The following is a 26850-nucleotide window of genomic DNA, read 5'->3' on the forward strand; positions in this document are numbered from 1 at the left end:
AACTATACAGCATGACACGGTAGACTTCGCATTGTACAATAACATGGTTAACCTTTTGTCAAACGTATTCAGAAGCTTTTAGCAGTTAGAAATTGAGAAATATGTACATATCCTAAAAATGCCTGAAGTGCCTGAAAGTTGATACAGTTTTCGTAAGCCCTAGTCCATTGCTATCTTAGGGTTTATGATAGCGTACTCTTTCACTAATGTATGTGATATAGTCTTCATAACAACAAATCCAGTAATGTCTAAGGATTTAGGATAGCGTACTCTTTCATTGATGCATGTGATAAAATCGTCGTAATAACCAATCCAATAATTAGAAAAGGTTGGGATGCGATACGCTTTCACTAACGTATGTGATAAGGTCTTCATAATAACCAATCCAATAATTACAAAGGGTTGGGATGCGATACGCTTTCGCTGACGTATGTGATAAGGTCTTCATAATAACCAATCCAATAATTACAAAGGGTTGGGATGCGATACGCTTTCACTGACGTATGTGATAAGGTCTTCATAATAACCAATCCAATAATTACAAAGGGTTGGGATGCGATACGCTGTCACTGACCTATGTGATAAGGTCTTCATTATAACAAATCCAGTAATGTCTGAGGGTTTAGGATAGCGTACTCTTTCATTGATGCATGTGATAAAATCGTCATAATAACCAATCCAATAATTACAAAAGGTTGGGATGCGATACGCTTTCGCTGACGTATGTGATAAGGTCTTCATAATAACTAATTCAATACTAGCACCAGGTTTGGGAAAGTATACGCTTTCACTGGCGTATGTGATAAGGTCTTCATAAACAACCAAATCAAAACTGATTGTGAAATCACTACATATTAATTATAAATAAAAACTTTAAAGGGTAAGTTGTTCGGACGGATATATTTTGTTATATAAAATAATAGAAACGCCTTTTTTCATAAATATTGTTTGTTATTATTATTAGTAGTAGTAGTAGTAGTAGTAGTAGTAGTAGTAGCAGTGTATGAGTGTGTGTGTTTGATTCAGATGTTTAACGTAGCTTTAACAATATTTCAGTCATATCGCTACGATGTCTGCAGTGTGACAGTTTACATTGATGCCGCAGACATGTAGTATGATGTTCCACCCAGTCACATTATCCTGACACCAGGCCGACCAGTCCTAACACTAACCTCTTAATGCTGAGCGCCAAGCGAGGCAACTGTTAATACCATTTTTGTAAGTCTTTGTTATGACTCGGCCGGGGTTCGAACCCGCGACCTCCAGCATCTGAGGCGGACGCTCTAACCACTAGGCCACGGAGCGGTCAGTAGTAGTAATAGTAGTATTAGTAGTAGTAGCAGTGGGTGTGATTTTTTTGCCCATTAGTTGTATGCTTGCATCCCTATTAATGATTCAACTTGCCACTTTCAAATAATTCGATACATTTTAAAAAATAATTCAATTAGGATTGTCCATAAATGTGACTTTCACCAGTTTTTAAAATGTTGAATTTGATATTATATGTATATCTTCTTCTGAGATAAAAAATATTGAAAAGTGTTGAAACGGATGAAGCTACGACGTAATGGTAACAACCTGTTTCTCGAAATCGAGACAAGAATATAAAAAAACTCATATTTGAGGAAATAAATTATTTAAGAATATTTGTAAAAGTCGGTAAAGCTCTTCAGTTTCGTTCCTTGCATACGGTTTGATCTTGAAAAAAAAATTCCCATGTTTTCTCACTTGATTTTCGGGACTATTTAAAAGATGACCTGTATATAATGTATTGTTAAAAGAACCTTTGTTTCCCTTGTCTACGTGTATGATTGAATGGTGCAATTTGTTATGGAGTATGTAGCTTGGCCTTACTTCAGATGTGCACCTATTAAAAAAGTGGTGGATTCGCTTGGTCATTTTCGCTTCGTGTACATCAAAAGTAAATTGTTAAAACACGAGTTTGTTTGTTTTTGTTTTTTACTTTTAATATTTATTTTGTAATCCATTCATTGTACTTTCAGAATCTGTTATTGCCTAGTTTAGCAAAATTCGTTTTCCATTTTAATAACTGTTAAATTTAATGTACTTTGGACTGCTTGAGCTTGGTTTTCAAGCACATGAGAGCAGCCATTTTATGAACCGTTCCTTTAGATCACGGACGATTTCCTCAACCTAACATCTAAAGCAAGTTCAGCCACAGTACATGAACGTAGCATAGAGATATCCCGACATTCTCTGCATTATGCATGTTGCAAGCACAAACAACTTCACCTCACCTTTCAGCCTGCAGCATGTGGAGCGCAACCATAATATATGATCGCATTTATGCTTCACTCCCCAGCTTTGATCAGAAAGGGCCGCTTTGAAAAACATAAAATCGTTCTTTTGGTGCCGTCGTATTTACTAATTTAAGGGCATAGTCAGTATTTAAGAAAGCATATTAAAGTCACAAACAAATATAAAATAAATATGGAAATTTCAATAAAAATCTCGATTTAAAAAAAGACTATTAAAGTCACAGAAAAGATATTGATAAAAAAATCAACAATTAAAGAAGAAAAATAATAAATTACATGGGGAAAACAAAATCTTTCATTCGAGCAAAATGATAAGGATTTTCGAATTAAAACCCTCGTATTTTACTCTTTCTTCATAATTCTATCCGGCTTCCGAAAATACTAGTGCAACCATGTTTAAATTGTCCATGTTCAGTTAAGTAAGAATATGATAAAATAGTGGATGCATGTTAAATATTATTGATATCAGTATTATTATGCAGAAATATAATTCTTTGGATATCACTATATATATATATATATATATATATATATATATATATATATATATATATATATATATATATATATATATATATATATATATATATATATATATATATATATATATATATATATATATATATATATATATATATATATATATATATATATATATATATATATATATATATATATATATATATATATATATATATATATATATATATATATATATATATATATTGTAATAAATCAAGGATATGTGCCACTTTGTATTTACGTCTCTAATTTTATTTTAAAAAATTAGATTTTTGTGATTACTTGTTTGATTATGAGATGTCTGTGGTTGGCAAATATTCCTCAGCCCGAATAATTAGCTAATATCTTGGGGCAAGCGTCACTGAGTGCACTGTTGATGAGATCATATGATGGCATCGTTTAGTTCCGTAGAGACTTCGGATCAGAGCCGGATTAGTGGGCCTTAGCCAAGAAGTTCCTATTAAAACCTAATTTTGTTGTTCGATTGTATATTTCCTTGTGTACTATTTGTGATAGGGACTGATATTTTGTACAGTAAAATAATTGAGAAGGGATTATTACATTATATGGAGGCGCCTTTTTATTGTTGCTATGATGGTAAATATGGTGTAGAGTTAGATGCAATTAGGCTTAAAATTATGATTTGACTAACCCATGGATACAGTAGGAATATACTTGCGCTACATTAAGAAAATCTAACAAGTAGAAACCATGCAGTTGTGAGGTTCTAATGCAATTGTGAAGTTGTGATATTTATGGTCAAACAATAATGACCAATCTGGCATCTCATTCTATCAAAACACACAATAATGACCAATCTGACATCACATTCCATCGAAACACAATAATGACCAATCTGGCATTACATTCCATCGAAACACAATAATGACCAATTTGGCATCACATTCCATCGAAACACAATAATGACCAATCTGGCATCACATTCCATTGAAACACAATAATGACCAATCTGGCATTACATTCCATCAAAACATAAAATAATGACCAAATCTGGCATCCCATTCCACCGAAATACACAATAATGACCAATCTGGCATTACATTCCATCGAAACACACAACAATGATCAATCTGACATCACATTCCATCGAAACACAATAATGACCAATCTGGCATCACATTCCATTGAAACACAATAATGACCAATCTGGCATTACATTCCATCTAAACACACAACAATGACCAATCTGACATCACATTCCATCGAAACACAATAATGACCAATCTGGCATCACATTCCATTGAAACACAATAATGACCAATCTGGCATCACATTCCATCGAAACACAATAATGACCAATCTGGCATCACATTCCATCGAAACATACAATAATGACCAATCTGGCATCACATTCCATCCAAACACGCAATAATGACCAATCTGGCATCACATTCCATTGAAACACAATAATGACCAATCTGGCATCACATTCCATCGAAACACAATAATGACCAATCTGGCATCACATTCCATCGAAACATACAATAATGACCAATCTGGCATCACATTCCATCCAAACACGCAATAATGACCAATCTGGCATCACATTCCATCAAAACACAATAATGACCAATCTGGCATCACATTCCATCAAACAAACAATAATGACCAATCTGGCATCACATTCCATCGAAACACACAATAATGACCGATCTGGCATTAGCTTCCATCAAAACATAAAACAATGACCAAATCTGGCATCCCATTCCACCGAAATACACAATAATGACCAATCTGGCATCACATTCCATCGAAACACAATAATGACCAATTTGGCATCACATTCCATCGAAACACAACAATGACCATTCTGGAATCACATTCCATCGATCGTGAGAAAACATTTTTTTAACCCAACCTTTTGGATATTTTTTTTTCATCGAACATTTTTAAGCGCAATGTTTTTATTCGACTCGCGAAATCTAATTTCGAAAAAAATGGTCTCGTCTGTTTCAATATTGTCAATTTAGCCCCACAGGGAATTGTTATGTCATGTATAAGATATTGTGACATGCAAAATGCCAGAAACCTTAAGACAAGAACAATAACAACAAGTAAAACTACTTTTATTTATTAGATGATAGCAAGGGTTGGGGTGGGGATGGATGGGCGGTATATCACTAGCATGGAATCCACCCTATATGCAAGTTTGGTTTAAATGTGAACTTACTGAAGTAAATAAAGTCATCTTTGTTCACGGAAGAATGTAGACATAAACCGGTCTCTCCAATTGACAAAATTTTATCCAACCACAGCATATTTAAGCGGTAAATGTGTGATGAGAAGTCCGACTCAAAAAGATTTGTTCAATATAATGTCCCTAATCAAATAATGCAAATATCCGGTCGCAAATACATTACAGTAAATATGTGTATTACTGCATCCACTGATCTCCTTTTCACAAATATATCGAAACAATGTAATGTTTAGTTGTGATGAAAAATTTCAACGTAAACACGGACACAGTGTTGATTAGGCCAACTCGAACCGGTAGCCCTACTGTGCACCGTATTGAACAATGGGACATCACACGCATTGGACATTTTGTGTTGACAAATGCTTTTGTTTGTTTTTTTGTAAAATGTTTTGTTTATCTAGATGGATGCTTATTCTTTGATTCATAGTTAGGAAAATGTGTAATATACTTTTACTATTTCAACTTTGTTTGGGACTATTTTCTACGCACAGCAAATGAAAGGTGCAGCGTCAGTCAGAATGAACGAAATTATCCATTCTTCTTTCTATCCAAATAATTTGTACTGAAATAGAAGTATGTGATAAAATGAACCTCAGATGGGTAATGATTTAATTTCAAATGTATGTAACCCGTTAAATAATGTATAGCTTTTATTGAACTCCTTTCATAAATTAAATATGAAATAGTTACCCATTTGAGATTTTATATATATATATATATATATATATATATATATATATATATATATATATATATATATATATATATATATATATATATATATATATGCAAATTTTCACCTGACCTTTGACGCAATAGAATATTCTCGAAAACTAATAATTTCTGTGTACAATTCCACTAAATCATTACCAAGGTTGTCCTTGAACTCAAATTTTAGTAAACATATTGTTTACTAGTAGCAATCTGGACAAAACTCAGGCATATGTCAAAACTCAATCAACAACCCTCACTCACAGACAACAGTAAAGCACGTAATCATAATAAAATTTCAAATTTAGTTTTGTACTTTGAAAAATGCAATGAAAAATATTATCTTTTTTGTTGTACTTTCAGCATTACTTATGGCTGTTGTGAAGACTTAAAAATGTACGGTCTTCTCGTCGAATCTATCGTGCACCATATCAAACAGATGTATGGTGAAAACGCTTGGCTGGAGATACGAAAGGCGGCAAATCTTCAGCAAATGGCCTTCTCTACACATGAACGATACAGCGAACGTATCATACCAAATATCGCTGAAGCCGCGTCACAGATCACGGGTACACCCGTGGACGAGATCATGGATGCCTTTGGTGTGGCTTTCGTTACGTTTATGGCACAATACGGCTATGACAAGATCTTGAAAGTTCTTGGACGGCACATGAGAGACTTTTTGAACGGACTCGACAATCTACATGAATATCTACGTTTCAGTTACTCTAAACTACGACCTCCGTCCTTCTTTGTCCAACACGAGTCAAAATCGGGTCTGCTCTTGCACTATCGCAGCAGACGCAAAGGTTTCCTCCATTATGTCAAAGGGCAGATTCGACAGGTTGGAAAGACCTTTTACAACACAGATGTCAAAATCGACGTGATAAGTGAAGACACCACCGACACTTTGACACATGTTGTCTTCAAACTTTATTTCGATAACACAGCATACAAGGAAGAAACAAAAAGCTCAGAACGAATTTCCGACGCACTCCCTCTCAAATCAGAAGTGTTTTTTGAATTATTTCCTTTCCATATTGTCTTTAATAAAGACATGGTTATCCGCCATATTGGATGCGGGCTCCAGGCAATCATGCCACAGATTCTTGAAGATAGGATGACAGATGCCTTTATGGTAACACGACCTCTAGTCAACTTCACGTGGAAAAATGTAAGTTTTCAAAAAAGGAAATATATTTTGTCTCATAAGGGCAAGAAGTGTATTGAAGTTTATTCTTTTGTCGGAGTTTTGTTAATTAAAATTGTTATATGATGCAACCAACTGTAAGTTTCAAAACAGAATGAGGTTTGGCGTCAGACGAGTATAGGGCAATGAGGCGTGATTCATAATGAAAAATTGCTTTGAATTTGATCTAGTTTTCGTTTGCCTACTCGAATATTAAATATGTAAGGCTTATACCATTCAGACACCTAATTTTAAAACAATACTTGCTTCTTGCTTATGCAGTGGTGTACCAACCGCCCGGCCAGAGACGGTAAGGGGGCGGGGCGGAGTGGGGACCGAACATTCATATCAATCAACCTTTCGCTATTGGGATAGGTGGGAAAGGTGCTTAATTCAGTTTTGTGAGTTGATGTGGGTGAAGAATTTCTTACTACGCTGCTTTCTTTGTGACATCTTGACGGAACATTGGCAATGATCGTGGAAAACGTTTTGTGCGAAAAGAGCACATTGTATTTTTCACCTCCTCCACAAAAATCTTTTTAGAGGTTTAATTTGTGACTTTTCCAAAAATTACATAAATCTCTTTTCATTACCAGCTATCATAGAGAAGAAAACTTCAGATGTTATCACGTGACAGTGTTTATTGTGCTTTATTCAGAAGCTAGGATAATGCTGAAATAAATCGATAGTTTCTTAAAAAAGAATGTGAAAACGTGTAGTATTTGAAATCGGACCCTAAATTTCAAGGCATCAAATCAAGGCAAGATATAAAAGGTTATGCAATTAGTTTTATTTATAAGTATCACAAAAATACACAAATGAAGCCATTTTCATCTATTTTTGGAACACCTTCGCTTTATAAGCACACAGTTGCTAATGCGTTGCACGAGACTTTCAAAGGAAACTTGTTTTTCTTACAAAAATTCTGTGTTAATGAGTGACATTGTTTTTCTCTGATTTTGTGATTCGTCACTAGACAACGTGCTTTACGATGTAGAGTAGCAAGAACGTCAACCCAATTTGGTCACAAAATACCATTTCCAACATTCTCGTGACTGACCGACATCTCTGGACAATCCTAAGTCAAAATAATAGCAAGCGACCTCGCTACAATGGCTTCCCTTTAATACACATATTTCTTTTAAACACACGGCTTGTAAACTGAAGACATCAGGAAACCTTATAATTATAGTGAAATACCCAATTAGTTCTCAATAACCAAACTGATACTAGAGTTACGGCTATCATTTTATACAGTTTAGCCAAACTTAGTATTACTTGAATATGAAACTACTAGGACAGTAATAGATGAACCTACATACTGTCCTATTGTATTTAACGAAATAGCAAGTTATAACGTGAGTCTTTTCAAGCTATAATCAATCATCTCTTTGAATTACTAATTTATCCCATGCGGTAAATGACTCAGTATTTTTGTAATGTACACCATAGTATTAAAATAAATTGAAGTTATTATGCTCCTATGATTTACATAAAAGTGTTAAATTATATAAAAATAGACCCCCAATAATTTATCAAGAACGGTACTCAATCACTTAATTTGTTATGCACTTTAAAATAAGTTAGTTGACTTTGCAATTTTATTAAGAGAAAAGGTCGAAGTTTTCACGAAAATTAAATAAAAGATTATCTGAAAATACTGTACGTAAAAACGTTTTTGATGTTTTGGACATTATCACTTACCCTTTTTTTGGGGGGGGGAGGGGAAGAAAAAATAATTGTTATACATTAATTAATGTGTGATACAAAATATTTTTTTCGTTCATGTTCCTGTTGGTACATTTAAATTCTCTCTCTCTCTCTCTCTCTCTCTCTCTCTCTCTCTCTCTCTCTCTCATATACATGTTATATATATAGATAGATAGATAGATAGATAGATAGATAGATAGATAGATAGATAGATCCTAGGTGGTCATACTTGCCTTTTACAGTATATTTTAAAGACAAAATACTCAAGAATACTACGAATGCTACCGTATTGTTCATGTACATTATACCTCTACATGTATATATGTTGATCTTGATCTGCCGGTGAATTATGCAACAACTGATCTTGGTTGGTCTGCGTTATTGGCTGTTCCGTGTGCATTTTAAACGGGTAATAACTGTGTCTGATATTTTGCAATGTGATGACGGTATGCGTTATTTTATACGAGTATTGACGGTGTCCTTTTTTTTCCAGATCTTGGCTCACACAAACAACGTCTTCGAGCTGGTCTCGCTACTTCCGGTACGACGAGAGAATGACATACAATCCCTTGAGCCAGAGAAACCAAATTTTCGTACGTTTTAACCTCAGAATCAGCTTTTTCAACATTGTTAAATATTTTTGTCATCGTTTGAAAATTACAAGAGAATTACATTATGGCCTTATTATCTATAAATGGTAAGAAATAAAGAAACAAAGAAACAAGCTTACGAACGAACATACACTCATGCATACATACATGCATGCATGCATGCATACATACATACATACATACATACATACATACATACATACATATATACATACATAGGAAGTATAACTTTTTAATATAATATTGTATTAGGGTTTTAGCACGGCAGAGTTTCTGATAAATTATTGTATTACTTTTAGTTGATTTGTACTTTTGGCACTGCATATAAAATAATTATTCAAACCTCTGATCATATATGTTCCATATAGTACGTAGGTATTATCCCGATAGATAGGAAGGTGAAATGAGGCAAATTGAAAGGTAGGGTGGTTGATGGATAGACAAATGGTCAAGTATGTAGCAGTTAGCATGGTATGATGCTAGTGGTTAAGTACACGTTTAGGAAGGGGCAGACAGACAAAATCAGTATTACTGGAAGCGATAAGCGTGCATGTTTTTAAATGCACGATTATTTTAGGTGAATAATTTACACACCGTTTCGTTTCAAATGTTAAAGTGGATGGAATTCTCGTTCACGTGAGACCAGAGAGTGATTTGGACGGCTACCCGCTTCATTTAAAAGGCCAGATGATGTATATGAACGAGTGGGACAATATCATATTCCTGGGAACGCCTGTGTGAGTATTTATATACATATTTGTAGTGTTTGTCCCTTCGCAGTTTCTAGCTTTGATAGAATTTGGAGCATTTTGATCTCCTTGCGATGAGAGCCGAACATATCCTATTCTCAGCAACTCGAGAGTTACTTCTAGTAAATGGTTTTAGATTTAGGAACTTGGTGAATAAGTATTCAGAGCAGAAGTCGTTCCTCATAAATAGAGCTATATATTCAAAGCAACATATGACCATTCAGTGATCAAGGCCATTGTATACCTCCTGTCTTATTTGATAACATATCGCCTGCCAAATCTCGACAATATCGGTGTATCTTATTTCGCATCCCACTGGTAGATTTCGATTCAAATTGTAATAGCAGTCTTTCAGAGTTTCACAAAAAAAAATCAGAACAAATTATTAGTAAATAAACACACACACATACCTATTTTTACGCGCTTCTGTGTTTGTAGGGTATAAAGGCGCGTGTGTACAGTCTTGAGTATATATATATATATATATATATATATATATATATATATATATATATATATATATATATATATATATTATTTAGTTTATAAAATAAAAAGGGTAAAATGCAACAAACGTTATGAAGGTACACCTTTTCAAGATAAAAGTAAATATAAATCAAGACAAAAAAACAAAGATCTTGAATGTTGTCGTAAAGAAAGGTTAATAATTGCTAAAAATCTAAGAAGAGGAACCTTTCCGAATAAAAGTAAATATTTTCTCTTACAAAATCAAACATCAAAGTTAAAATATACAATATTTATTCATTAAAGAAAACAAAACAAAAACGGTCTTCAGAATGACCACATAAAGCAAAGTCCTAAAAAAAGTAACCAGCATTTGAATGCTAGTATATCTATTCCAAACATCAACTCAAGGCAAACATCTCTCTCTCTCTCTCTCTCTCTCTCTCTCTCTCTCAAAACGTAGCAAATGTTTACAAGCGTATTGAAATATCCCCATATAAATAATAAAGGACAGTTTGGATTGATCTTGAAATCTACACCACGCAAAGGATGAAGCTATGAGATTTTTTAAAAGTCATTTTATATTGATTAATAGATAAATACATATAACTGAAATGCATTAGATCGGAAAATGGTAAACCAGTTGAGTCTTTTCAGTGTAATTGGTCTACCCTTGATCTCATTACAACCTACAAAATTCATTGTAGTTTGGATTAATAATATGTATTATCCATTAGACTGCGATTGACCTTCTAACCAGGGACAAAAATAGCTAATTGGCTTTCGAGTAAAATAGATTTCAGATAACCAGCTTGGAAAGCAATGTAAACTATTTCAAAAAATGCTGTTTCAGTATGTTTCTCGACAGGATTTCTCCAGCGCAATCCAAATTGGCCAGAACATCTTCGTGTTTCTGGTAAAGTTCCTTTAAAAGAATTAAAAAAATAAAAAAGTCTCAAATTAGGGCAGAACGGATTAATTGTGCTATGGTACATTTTTTGTAAAGTAATTATTTTTCTCATATATGCTTCCGTTTTCTTCTCATTTTTTATGCCATAAATACATTAGTTGTAACTGAGATATCGTGGAGTTAGATGGTAACCTGTAGGATCAGTGGAAATTATCATTACGGCCGCAATCTTAAAAGAAGACTCTACAGGGTCAATGTGAATTTAACATTAGTCCATATATGTATCATTATGGAACTCTATGGGGTCCAGGGGTTTAAACATTAAACTAACATTTTGACACCATCAAACATTTTGTTAAATGAAGTATGCCATTATAGCGTCATGGGAACGTATGGGTCTACGGGAACTTAACAATGACACTGACAAAAGTAAAACACTTACAGATCAACAGCTGAACCTACTGACAAACGTGTAGCCTGACAAACCGTCACGATCCTCTACTGACCTGCACATATACCTACTGACCAGCATCCATATCTACTGACCAGCACGTACAACTGATGACTAAAACCCACATCTACTAATCGATACCCATTCTTATTTATTAATACATACAGTTTTACTGACAAGCAGCCACACTTTTTAACAAACAGTATTACTAACAAGAATGCACATCTACTGATCAACACATATACCTACTGACAATCACCCATACTCATTGACCAAACTTAATCTTACTGACCTGCACTCCCACCTACTCACCAACACCCACCCTTACAAACCAAAATAAAATATTACTGACCAGCATCCATACCAAGAAACATATGTGTAAAGGAAGGATGTAAAGTAAAGGGATAAGGAAATGAGAAATAACACCTAACTTTGTACAGACAACCACGCACTATCACCATCCAAAACTCGACCTTTTGCAGACCAATCAGAGGCAAAATAGTTCCTTGGAAAGAATACTGCATAGTTGCTACATTCACATTCAGCTTTTTATATAAACCTTTACCTATGCATCAGATTATGTCTGCGGTGTCAGTAAATTTACATATATCTTGTTGATGTTCCAAATATATATAATGAAGGAAGCCATCTTATAATAGCATTAAAATGGCCGTAATTCAATGCTTACAAATATATGTTGAAAGGATGTAAAATATGTAACTAGTATGATTACTAACAATATCTTCACAAACAAAATAAAAAATTTAATCGTCCGACACTCACCGCCTTAAACCTAAAATAAACGAGGGTAGAGAATGGATGTGTGCAACGATTATTAACATACATGATTACATACATGGAACATGGTGTAGTTTAGTTTTGACGTCTGTTATGATACACAACTTCAATGTATTTATCTCAATTCATGCAAAAACATACCACGGCCTTTCATTGAAATGGTTGACCGAACTGGCATTCCCCACCAAACACACGATGCACTGTTACAAATAGACATCATGCATCACGAACGTATGACGTTATATATTTTAATTTGAGTGCAGACCGTCACCTCATGTTACACTGTAAACAAGCGTTCGAACAGGCATGGCGTCAGTACTAAATTCCAGTTCGTTTCTATGATATTTGTACCCTATTTAAGTATGCCCCCACCCCTACCGTTACATCAACGAGTGGTCCCTTCCTCTACGTTTGGTTGCAGATCTGCACACAGCGGCCCAGTGTAATGGGTAGCTTTAGACTAGACCAAAGCAGTAATGGAACTAGGTCGTTCTAGGAACGACTAAACAGTCGTAGTGGGAGCACACTGCTCACCTCCGTAGGATCAGAAAAGGGTTGTAAAATGTGCACTAAACATTGTCTGCTTCACCTTAACCCTTATCAGCATTTCGCGTCTGATGTGGATCCACCTCTCCTTCGTTGTTGAAAATCACACAAAAAGTCAATGTCAGTGCTATTCACCATCGGCGTCTGGAATATGCACACATTAATAGACAGTATATTAGGATATATACCGAAGAGAAGAACAGGTTTAGTTGTTAGATAACTGACCATATTCAACATCCAGATAAAGGTCCTCGGTTAAATGCGTCTAGCTGAAGAAAGGACAATTCAAACATGAGCAGATTGCACCTCCGTATGGTCTGACCAAAGTAAAGAAGAGTGATTTGAAACTGGTGTGAGAAGTGCAGAACGCTGTACGACCCACATGATTGCAGAATCTACGCTCTGTATATGTTTTCAGCCTGGTAAACGACAACAAGGTTAAATACGCTCAAAAATCCCAAGATCTCCAAATGGAACATGGTTATGTCAAATGGGTGTTTGTTGAATAACTTTGCAGCCAAGGCGTATCAAATGATGCAAACTGTTGATGAAAATTTGAAAACTCTAGACACTCTATTCCCTTTTTCATCCAAGACCTTTGATCCCATCATACGTAAGTACCAAGCTTGTTTTGATGAGAATGATTACTTAACTTGAAAGATCAGCGCCAAAAAGTCCCATTTAGAAGACATCAATTTATCATCTAATAGGGCTGCCTTCGTCAACATCAAGAGGACTGTCTAATGCAAACAGAGATTTACAAGACATATAGGCTCAAAAACAAGGCAGATGAAATTAAGACCTACACAGACTGAAATGAAGAACGTATACAATGCTAGGCCATATTCGAAGGAATACCTCAATACTGAGTGCTTACAATGTCAGCGAATGCTCATAGGCATTGACAAGATACTGCAAATAAGGACGGAATGCTTCATTCACATTTTCAGTCATCAGTCAACAGTCATCAGTCAACAATCATCAATCAATGAGGAGGCAATTAATCGACCGTCCCAACTGGAAACCAAAATATTTCCTGCTGATTCTCTAACTCAGACAGAAACAGAGAACGTAAATTAGAAGCAATCAAATGGCAAAGTACATGGAACATATTTTGCACCGGCTGAAGTCTACAATGCCAGTCGATTGCGCATGACTCCGAACTGACTGAACTCTTCTATTCGGTGTGGATCCAGGTGTATATACCCAAGATATATAAGGATGCATCCATCGTTAATGTTACAAGCGTATAGGCAAAAGACAATCGCGCAATATCTATAGGAGACATCTCCTTGCTATCAACCCCAGCCATTGTATTCACGTACGGTTCCAACGATATTCAAATGCCAATGAGACGGTTATGTATTCTTGTTGCAAAGGTGTATTTTTTCTTTGGATCGGTAGTTTAAACATTGCGATGATTTAAAAAAATACTACTATTAAAACAGTGGCATTAATAATCTTAACGGTTAAATATAATTATACCTTTACCGCTATAAAAAGACCGATACAACCAAAATACTGTGGGACCTGCAAATGAAAACCGTATGAAAGGTATATAGATACGTGGCACCAATATAAATACAGTTGCTTCAATACAAGTATGACATATATAAATGAAATGGGAAATTTGTGTCGTTGCAAATTTTAAAACTATACCGTTGCATCAACAAATGATAATTGGATACCTTTGCAGGTGGTTATGGCAGATTGTATCCCTTTCGTAAACAATTTCTGACCTCTTTATATCATTGAGGCAGATCTTTAAGATAAATATTTCATTGCACCGTGACAATCGCACAATTTTACCTTCTGTTATCCTCTGAACATGCCCCATAAACTTATCTAAGATTTCATATTTGTTTAATTTCGTTTTCCTATTTTTGTTTCTCTTCTTTGATTTGGCCGTAGTGACGTTTTAGAACTTATACAATGATTGCATCTTGACCCGAGATCGTTTATCGGAAATATCACCTACAAATTACGCACGAGGGGCTGGAGCCTACGAGTATGTAATACATATGTATATCGCTTTTGGTTTTCGTACGTTGTTGAATGTTGATCATATAGCCATTTTATGTAATTGACCCCAAGATTTTTTGCAGCAAATCCAGGTATCTCAAATTCGTTGCTTAATCATTTGTCGTTGATTCAGTCATCTATTGATCGGATTTTCAGAAGGAAGTCTGTAACACAGACAAACACAGCTCCAATCCATGATTACTTCATTCAGAATATCGCCCTTCTTTCCCTTAGACGAGGTGTTGCGTTGACACGTGTCACTGGGCGCTCAAGGTATTTGCTAATTCCGAGTCTTCTGCATTATTAGAAATTTCAATCATTGTATTAAATTGAAACTGCTGTTGACCTTTTATCCCCAGTCCGTCCGTTTTTTCTTGCATTTGGCATTTTTGCACACACTAAGGATATGTGTTCGAAACCTTCAGAGTCTTCAGTCGTGAGTATTTTCAAGTCTGGAGATGCTTTCGAGGACACATATACATGGGCGCTCTTCTAATATTTCACTACTCTACTTTGGTAATGGATATAGAGCGAAGTTAGCCCAGAGTCAATGAGTAGCCTTACAGCAGAGAGGTTGGTCAGTCTCCTATTTCACCCAGGGATCACTAGTTTCATCGGGATTTCGATCTAAAATCTATTCAAGACTCTCGAGGCTATGAAACTGAATTGCGTACCTTAGTTAGCATAGAATGGCATTTCGACGTTTCCCCTGCGTCCACCTTGCACATATTAAGTTTTTGTTATAGGGTTTGACGCCATTTTCAGCACACGATAGGCTGGCTATACATGGCGGCCAGTATTAATGGTGTATGCAGAACCCGGGAAAACCCCAGAAAGAACCACCGACCCACGAGAAGCTATTGGCAAGCTTTCTCACATACCCACATTGGCTGAATCCTAGACTCGAACCTACGCAAACAGAGGTGAGATGGCAGTGATCCGTAACGGACAGCGCTGTAGACCACTCGGTCACTAGGGGCCCCCGCACATATTAATAAATGGGTCTTTATCTTCAGCTACCTTAGGAAGACTAATGTACTGAGCTGCTATTACTACATAGAGATGATGTCTTGGATTCTTCTATGATTGAGCTGGTTCACAGCAAGTGTCTGTAAAGTGCAGCACGACTGCACTCGAAATTATTATTTGACGATTAATTCCTGAATGAAAGGCTCAACAACACACATCTTTGGTCTCGGTTCAGGACGTGCATAGTCGACACAGATGCGTTCCAGGTTGAGACGTCAGCGGTCACCTCTCATAAACGTTTAAAGCAGGGTCTAAACGAAACAGCCAGACTAATTTACAACTCATTGTATCCATCTATTTATTAACCAATGTGGTAGCAAGGGGCAGGGCATAAAGCCTATGGACTCATACACCCTCTCTAAGGAGAGAGGTAGTCGGTCCTACAAAATTGTTGTATCTCCTGCCAAGCTCCCCTCTTTCCGACATTATATATGTGCCTTAATGGGTAGCTTTTCAGATGATTAAACAGGCTTGACGGGCAATGCAATAAGAGAAAGTTACAAGCTTTGCTTGCTGGACCTTCAGTCTCTATAAAAGACCATTATTTGTTTCACAAGGCCAACCTGAAATCCTTAATCCTCATTTCTCTCTAAGAAAGTCGCGGTAGAAAAAGTATTAAGTACTCAAATTCAAGGATTATATTCACAGATTTGTTTGTTTGCTAACTCATCGGAAAAACATTTGCTATGTCATCGATCTTTCTTTATTCCAAAAATTTATTCGGGAAGAGCACCTGAAGATAGAGACGCCTGTCTCAGGAAAGCCATACGGGCGAACGATTCGACAGTTCCTTAGATCTACAGGATGTTTACCTACACATATATTCGTCCAATTCGTGAAATTCTCGCATTTCTGTATGTGCAGGGAGATTCATCAGCTTGGGTGCTCTTCCATTCAGCCTAAAGTATCTACCACGATGATGGGAGAGATAGCGCCTCACTTAAACTCTTAAGGGTGCCCATCATACAGCATTTCAATTACACATTGTTCTCAGACACTTCTCACTCTTTCGGCAGACAGGATCGTATATGTGCTTAATCATAGTTTGCCGAAGTCAGATTTAATCTCAGAATTTTGAGTACGGTCGAATGAGATTCCTTCACGAATCAACGGATGGTTTTCGGTCCTCCCGGACTGATCAGAAGGATACTGTCTCACAATCAGAGTGCTCGAAAGAACTTCTTTTCGCTTCTACCGCTCTCTTCCGGAAACTACATCCGAGACCTTTCAATATGTACTGCTAGCACATTTGAGACATTGCATATACTCCTTTCAGCTCGAATACATTTGGTATCCAAAGTTAATCATCTTATTAACTTTTGGATGAAACTGGACGTTTCTGTCCTGGGTTTCTGTATACGTCCCAGAATCACATTCTTCTCTATATCGACAACACAGATTCGGGATGGTGTGCTCGTCTAGAGCCAGAGGGAGTGTTCTTCCTGACTTGTGGTCATGGCAGGATTCTTCCCAGAATATCAACAGGGTTCAATTGTGTGAAATTTCGCTAGCTCTACAGAGATGCGTTAACCTCAAAAGACATATCTGTGTCACAAGGAACACATTGGTCGTGGATTACATCAGAAGGCAACAGGGCACTCGTGCCATTTTTCTTTTCTTTGAACCTCCTTTGATGGAGAGCTTTGGCGGTGATCACTTGATCTCAAAGTCCCCTTCATTACAGACTAGTGAAAAGCATAATCAGGTAAGGACTCACAAAATGATCTCTGCAACAATCTCCCGACTTTGGGGGATGCCGATTATAGACTATTATGCAATAAGGTTCAACAATAAACGTCTGCATTATGTCTCCTCAGCACCAGTCATCTTAGGCGGTTCACTCTAAACCGGGACCTACGCCACCCCAATATATATATATATATATATATATATATATATATATATATATATATATATATATATATATATATATATATATATATATATATATATATATATATATATATATATATATATATATATATATAATTAATGACTTAAACACATTGACTCGTCCTGTCAGCCGCACTATGGCATCATCAGTCGTGGTTAAATGAACTCATCGACATGGTGATGGGCACCCACAAAGGGTTATGACTGAGGAGTGACTTGCTGTCACAGCACACGGGAGCGCCCGCAGCAATAGTGGTCATCTATTAAGTATTGCGGATGTAGGCCAAAATATATTTATAGGTGATTTGTGCAGATGCCCATGATAACACAGAGTCTCCCATATGTAACAATCCACAGATATTCTACCTTTACGCCTGCGTCCATAAACGATCTATCCGCCAAGATCAATTTTTAGCAAGATTGCAGACCACTGCGCTCGGGCTAGATAGCAATCGACCGTCCAAGGTTTCGGCGCCAAAGGGATAGTATTATGTAATTGGTACAAACCGCTTCCCACTGAACTAATCTGCCGCTCTTTTGCCGCAGTGGCGGATATACTTATTTTGTTTTCAAAGAAAAACATTGATCATTTTCCAACATTAAGGCAACAGAGCATCTCTGTAAATATCTAAAAGTATGAATGTGTTCAACCATAAGTTTGGACCCTCATCTCTCGGAAATTATCGGATTATTTGATCTCCGGGAACCCGTTTTTATTTACACCTTCGTTCCCATGCGTGCCATTGTCAAGAATCGATCCTCCAGCCTGCAGCATCAGTCTTATGGAACAGATCGTAAGTTCTCTCGGACACACTCCATGCTGGAAAGGAAGCAACGTAATAAATAGAAAGTAATGTATCACTGCTATTACAAGTTGTTGTTGTTGTTTGTTTTTTTGTGGCGGGGGTCTAAGTTTATTATTGTAATACTTAACTGTTGTTATCACCACCCCACCTCCTTTCTCCTCTCCCTGATGTCCGTTAGCCGTGGCTCGGGTCAAAGCAGAACGAAATTCCGTATGAGGAACGCTACTGAGGCGTCGGGCTTCACTGAAACTATGTTCGTATTTGTTATATCTCGCCGATTTCTAATTGGAGATGACGATTTTCATCTTGGACCGAGGGCTAGCGCCAGGAAAAGAATCAGCAACGTAAAAAAGCAGACCAGTTTTACCTCGTTTAATTTAGTTTTCTTACTAAAGCTACATAGTAATGTCAATATTGCAGAGTATAATTTTGCTTGCAGGGTTTGATGTTCATTATTATAGCTTTTCATGTGTTTTGGTTTTGTTTATAATTTAATTAGGTTTATAAAAGGCCTAATGCATATTTGTATGTATTGTTCTTTGTGCACACTGACGAGGAAACATGCCTCTGTCCAGTTAGCCAGTCATGGAAAGTACTAGAGCTCGTTAGTATACACAATATAAAAATCTGACATTTAAAATATCGCTTATCTAACATTTAAACTTGGTCGGTGTACCTAATGGGTCATCCAGCAGAAATCATTTGAAAATCGACTATTAGATAATTGTCCAATACATGAACGTCGTACTTCAGTAGATTCATTTGAACGAATGCTGTGATATGTATATGTCTGCTAGGATGTCTGCCTTGATATGAAGGCATAGTTACCTAGTCTGCAAGAAATGCATACCTAACAGCAGGTGCTAGATACATGAAGAGGACGGGTAGAGGTTTGGAAAAAAAGTCTGACAAAATTTAGTTGATTTTCTCACATTGACGTATTTTAAGACATTCAAATGTCATGAACATGGAAGAACGAAAAGAACTGGTTGTTGTTGTTGTTGTAGTGTTTAACGCCATTTTTCAGCACACGATAGGCTATACATGGCGGCCAGTATTAATGGTGGAGGAAGAACCCTGAAAAACCCAGGGAAGAACCACCGACCCACGAGAAGCTACTGGCAGGCTTTCCCACGTACCCACGCTAGCCGAGCCTTGGACTCGAACCCACGCAGACAGAGGTGAGATAGCAGTGATCCGTAACGGAGAGCGCTTTAGGCCACTCGGCCACTCGGGGCCCCGAAAAGAATTGGATGTTTAACCTATGTCAACCATTCAATAAAGAGTGATAACTTTTCGAAGTATTCATGACACTGCCTAGTCAATGTTCTTGAATTTGGTTTCATAAGTCTGGTTCCTCTTAGGTGTTCAATAATGTAATAACAATCGACATGAAGAAAATCCATTACTTGTAACTAGAAACAAAACATCGATTTCATTGCAAGATCAGCTTCAACAGTTTTGTAACTTAAAATAGACCAGCTTTCTTATGGTTTCCTTAATCACGTTAAAAGTAACAGGTTTTCCTTGTACTTTCGATTCTATACAGATTTTTATCAGTCCGAAGATTGCTCGTAACATGTAAAACGTCTTGATATTGACCTTCAGAATCAATCAATACCGGATATATCCAAACAGCCGCACCAGTTCGTTGCTCTTTATTCCCTTCAATGAAGATGGTGTGTGTTGCATGTTCCTGGTACAACTACCATTTTAACAATGTAAGTGTTACAAAGTGCACAGAAATGAAATCCTGTATTTGTATTGTTTTATTCGACGCATTCTTTAATGGGATTAAAATCCGTAAGGCTGTGCATTAACATAACACAAAATGGACTCTGTCAAATAGCCATTGAATATTGACCCTGAATCTTTGTAGCCATTTCGTGTTTATTAAGAAAGTTTTAAATTATTAAAAAAAAAAAACCACTTCGTGGATCCACTGTTTCCAAAGAAGTGGTGATGACATTTCTGGACAGTTAATTATGAAGAAAGAGTGAAATCAGTTTAAAAATGGAATGCAAATTTATGATACTTTCCCACTTTGATGACGAGTCCTTGTATCGAACTCATGATCGGATATCTCTTCAAGAGTTCCTGTGTGTTCAGGCGATACGATAAATCTCTAAAACAAACGGAAATATAGCTTACTTAGAACGAATCACGCTATGTCTTTCATTTATTTATTTCTTCTTACTCCCAATAATAATTTCAGATATTTTAAACACTATGACTTTTAATCTTTGAGCCTCTTGCTCTTTCACACTATCTACTATTTGCATGCGCAAATATAAAATTTACATCCATTTATGGACATTATCTTCACTTGAAAATGTATGCAATCGTATTGCTGTGTCATAAACAACCTCATTTGTGTCTGGGAATATCTTTTATACATATGTCTTCGCGACGGTGGGACCATTTCTTAGAAATCGTGGGAAAATGTATAGCATGTTGTAATATCCATATTCACATGCAATAGTTCACAATATTTTAGTTCGGCTGAAAGCTAAGTTAAATGGCCGAATTTCGTCCCAATATTTGATATACAACCTACACCGTACGGATCTTCAAACAACATCTCAGGCCTTTCCTAGTTGCTAGGATACGCTTAATCCCACGGAATTGATCAGAACCCGGTCTTCTTGTATGAAAATCCATCTCCGAATGCATCTGCCTTCATTAAATATTCTTAATAAGGAATCCGGAAATCGTATTTATTCAGACATCACTCAAAGGATTATTAGATAGCCACCTGGTGGTAATATCCTCTGGACTTTGGCATTTCTGTGGTGGTTTGAAGTAATGACCATCATTTACTGTCAAGTAATGAGATAGGTCATAAAGCTAATGATGTTGTTTGGTTTTATCCAACCTCAAAGCTAATGATGTTGTTTGGTTTTATCCAACCTCTTGCCATGCAGGAACATTGCGTTTTTGTGTTTCTTGTGCTTTTCTTTTTAAAAAGTTTATACCTAAAATAGGTCACTGCTTTTATATGAGTATCAAGGGATATACACCAACTTTTAATACTCACATATCAACTAGCAAAACGTTTTGTTATATTTGTGAAGTATAATTATTAAATTTTTTTTACATTATTTTCATAAGACCATAACTAGTCAGGTCCAGCACCCAGTACGATTGTTTGGTGAGTATAAACAGGAGAATATATGTGAGAATTCAAGACTAAGAAAGATTGAAAGATCAAATGAAAAAATATGAGAGAGAAAAAATGAGGACATTGATTAATTTACCTTGATATTGTATTTTATAATTGATAATGATATCTAGATATCATTGTATATAATTAATGAAGTCCTGTACTAGCCATGTGTAGTATTTTTCTTCCGGATAATAATTTTATTGTATCAAATTTTAAAAGGCCGTCTTGTGATTTCAGCGTTAAACGTGTTGTTTTTCATACACAATGAACGTAGCAAAGCTTCATAGCCTAGTTTGTTAGCCATTCGTCTAACGGAACCATCATCGGTAAAAGGATGTGTACATACTAATGACTATCAAATTCGTTTTTTTTGTCAATGGCAGATTTGATGGGGTTATGATAGTTTTGAGTGAAGCTCCTTTTTCACTGAATGTGTTATGCTTTTCGAAGTCAACAAAAATACACGTGGTCTTATTTAGCAATCTGAACCGCTATTTTAAACTCGAACTCTACAGAAACAAAGTTGTGGATCTTCATGTTTATTATTATTATTATTATTATTATATATATATATATATATATATATATATATATATATATATATATATATATATATATATATATATATATATATATATATATATATATATATATATATATATATATATATATATCATTATTAATAGAAGTAAACATTTATTTGTTTCTGGGTCTAGGTTATTGGAATTCCACTATAAAATATATATGTTTACTTCTATTAATGCTGATTCTATTATTAAGCCTATACACACAGAGTAATTTCAGTATAAATTTAAGTCTCTATTTCCAAGAATGTTATTTTTGAAGAGCACGTTGTATTCCCAGAGAAAAATCACCTGAATTATACAATTTGAATAAATAAATTCCAACCCAAATGAATTTAAGGATACAGTAATAATTCATTTGGTTCGCTACGATCTTACAGCACGAATGAATTGTTTTTCCAGTAAACAGATAATATAGTCCTATTCTCGGCCTCAGGTCACAATTAGCATTTTTTAAAACAAAAATATTACCTAATGGAAAATATGCTTCTAGAAGTTTCTTAATGTTTATTTGCAAAAATAAATTTTTAGTTATAATTAGAAGGTTTGTTACTGACATTATAATTTAAAATATGTAATATGTCAGGCAGGCTACGTATATTTATAGTGGAATTCCAGTAACCTAGACCCACAAACAAATAAATGCTTACTTCTATTAATAATGATTCTAATATTAAGCCTATACACACAGAGAATATTTTAGCTATGTGATAGATGTTTACAAGATAAAACAAAACAGTAATTCAGGTCAAGTAGAATCAGAACTTAATTTTGGACGAGGTCAAGGAGGTCAAGTCCAACATAAAATTTTTCATTAAAATCGCATAAAATGAAATAATAAAAAATACAACAAATTAACAATAAACAAAGCAAATTAAATATACATAACAATATGTATTATATATCTTTGGATTTTTAAACCACGGAAACTGCTACATTTTTAACCCGTAATCGTGGCATAAATTGTCTTCTAGAATGAAATATGAAGAAGGAAATAATGGTACATGACTGAATGAAAATTACTGAAGTATCTGCAATCTAAATTAGAATTAAACTTCTTTTTCCTTAGAAAATAAATTAATAGCACAAGACTATTAGAAAAACGGGCCAGCAAAAACGAAGGTAGATAACTCTGTTTTACTTGAGTTTCATGCCTTTGTTTTGTGCTGGCCCGTTTGGTAAAGGTCAGCACTTACTGACAACTTACCGTTATAGATGTAGAGGTCTTTTGCCTGTTTGTTTTACTCAAAGTTTCATGTTTTCAACAACTGACGTAGTGCTCATGGGATTAAAACTCGTGCGAATAAGTCAAACAATAAAGGGGACTTCACACAGGATTTATTACCTCACTTTTCACGGGACATTTGTAAATCAAAGATATGACCAGCATAAAGAAGTACCACAAGAAAAATGATATTGAACAAATCTGCAAAACGAGAGACAGACAGACAGACAAAGAGACAGACAGAGACAATGAAAAAGGGAGCCTTTTTTGTTTAATTTTTAGTAGTCTTCATTGATTGTATTAGATCATTCACAAATCTGTAAATTCCATATTTATTGTGAAAGAATATCCCCAAAACCCGTTTATAGTGATGGATCAAATGCGTTTATAGTGACGGATCAAATACGTTTATAGTGATGGATCAAATACGTTTATAGTGACGGATCAAATACGTTTTGCGTACAATGTAGATCAACTACAAAATCACTTGGGTAAACTGTTTATACACGTCCTTGACGACAAACTAAAAACACTGTTACGGTAGTAAATACACCAGATTTGTGAATTACGCCATATGTGGATCGTTTTGGTATTTATATTGAGGGGACTGGATGACCCAATATTTAATTGGTACATATTTAATTGGTACATATTTTTTTTCCAGAATGGAGTCTCTTGATGTGATGTTTAGGACGGGATTATACATTAACGACCTGAGTATGCACGACTCCAGCCGAGACCTCGTACTGGCGGGAACACAACAATCCGCAGAACTCAAACTGGCTCTAGACCAGGTTTTGTTTTTGTCGTTGTTGTTTTGTTTTTTCTGTTTTGTTTTTTTTTTTGTTTTTTCTTCAGACAGATGCAAAACATGTGCCCTGGTCCAGTAGCCTGGTATCCTGGCCTCCAGTATTGCTCCGCAAATGAGGCCAGGCATGTACCGTTTAATGGCCAATACCGGTGGAGAAATTCAAGATGGCGAAAGTAATAAAATCAATGGCAATCAAGAAAGAGCAATGAGTCAGTTATTTCCAGCTGTGTCACCAAGGCTTCTGAAGTTGTATTCGTCCTTATTATGCCGATTAAAGACATACTAATTGTTTGATCCAAGCGTTGCCATGCAGTACTGTCATTTACAACTGTTATGTACGATTTGTTGGAGTGGGGGGTGGGGGTGGGGGGTGGGTATGGTGAGAGATTGCGAAATTGTATATGCGATTTTTTTTGCGCTCGCACGTGTTTGTGTGTGTCAAGTACTTTGTTTGAATGAAAGTTTTATCGATTATGTTAGCTTTTAATTTACCTAAAGTTTCAACATTTTATAATAAACCAATGTTCCTGTCTTTGAGCATATATGTAATTTAGAGTGCATTAATGAACGGATAACGGGGTGGGTGGGTGGAATTAGGTTGTAATAAAATATATACCTATTTATGCAATACAATTTTTGGAGAAGGGTGCTTGGTCTGAATCTTCGCTGGCAAGAATTAAAAAGTGTATGTGCAACAAAAAATGGAATAATAATGCTTTAAAACAGCAACACATGTTTAGTTTCAAAAACGTTTTTTTCCTATAAGACATTCTCCGAAGAGAAATGATCATTAAAAGAAAGTCAGAAAAATTCCAGCTTCCCTTGGTGGTAACTATGTTTATTTGAGTCGTATTTTTATAATATATGAGTATAATTGTTTATCGTTTTTCTATCATGTCTGTATTTATTTAGGTTAATTGTCGCACAAGCAAATTTGAAATTGGTTGGTGTAATTTGAAAACTTTGAACCAGAAAGTTCAAGTTTTGTACATATATTTAGTGGTAATTCCATAACAGCAAACATTATATGTTAACAAACATTCAGTATCCAAGCTAGTGAACCCAGCTCCTGGCATATGATGGACGTCTTTTAACATTCTCAGAGCTGCAATTGTTGTACTATGATATCCACGTCTTTAAAAACTGCGCATGGAGTCTATGAATGCCGAGTTACTTCAGTTGATACATTTATGTTGTATCTTTCTTGTTAGCATTTTAAAAATTTGCATTGCGGGAAGCATATATTTATTGATGTATCAGCATATATTTATTGATGTATCATCATATATTTACTGTTGTATCAGCATATATTTATTGATGTATCAGAAAGCCGTAATTGTGTCTGTACATTTTGCATATTGGTGGTTTTTCGGCAACCTAAAATAAATTTCGCTTACAAGATTACATCAACTGTTAATATCGCTTTACTCCAATAATATAGATCCTGAAATAAAAATATAATCAATGTCTGACTAAACTAAAAAGGAAAATGTTATTAAGTTCACGGAAAGGTTATGAGCCTTATAAATCTAATAATGTATACGTCACGACGTATCAATGATTTAAAATACATACCTATTCTATGAGCATGTATTTCGTTTAGAGCTAATAACAATCCAGATCCCCCCCCCCCGTATCACATCGTTAATAGCAAATAATATTTTCCTAAACAAAATAGATAGAAATGGCAAAACGTTAAAGCTTCAAATCTGTATTACATAAATAGACATCCACTTCATTACCAACATTACCCTACCCACTCACCCGACCCCATTATCTGTTCCAATAATTGTTAATTATGCATGTCAGGATAGTCGGCGTATTAGAAAATGTTGAAACATACTGTAAAATAACGATACAACACTATGGATAAAACTTTCATTTAAATAAAACATCTCTGACATAATCAAAGCACAACCATACAATTGCGCAGTGTCTCACCGTTAATTTCCCAGTCATACATAATGACGGAAAATGACAGTATTGTGAAGTGACAGCTTAACAAACACTCAATATTTCTTTAATTGACATAGCTATGACTAATGAAACCCGAAAACAGGGGCAACACAGCTGAAAATAACTGGGTTCGTCCTATTTCTTTATTGTCAGCGCATTTTTTTTATTAATTCCGCCATCTTCAATTGCTCCACCGGTG

At 35.5% G+C, this 26850-nt stretch overlaps 1 protein-coding gene across 4 annotated transcripts in view; it reads left to right on the top strand.

Moving 5' to 3' along the window:
• Positions 1-26850, top strand: part of LOC149792469 (soluble guanylate cyclase 88E-like) — a 501393-nt gene that overhangs the window by 444083 nt on the left and 30460 nt on the right. For all 4 annotated transcript variants that reach the window (XM_089971051.1, XM_089971054.1, XM_089971052.1 and 1 more), the window contains 4 exons: positions 6094-6904; positions 9123-9222; positions 9857-9977; positions 24549-24678. In XM_089971051.1, coding sequence (XP_089827177.1) covers positions 6125-6904; positions 9123-9222; positions 9857-9977; positions 24549-24678 — 1131 coding nt within the window. In that variant the 5' untranslated portion in view covers positions 6094-6124. The remainder of the gene's footprint in view (positions 1-6093; positions 6905-9122; positions 9223-9856; positions 9978-24548; positions 24679-26850) is intronic.

Source organism: Sinohyriopsis cumingii, chromosome 9 (assembly GCF_028554795.1).
Source record: "Sinohyriopsis cumingii isolate HCF-2022 chromosome 9, ASM2855479v2, whole genome shotgun sequence".
Lineage (NCBI taxonomy): Eukaryota > Metazoa > Mollusca > Bivalvia > Unionida > Unionidae > Sinohyriopsis > Sinohyriopsis cumingii.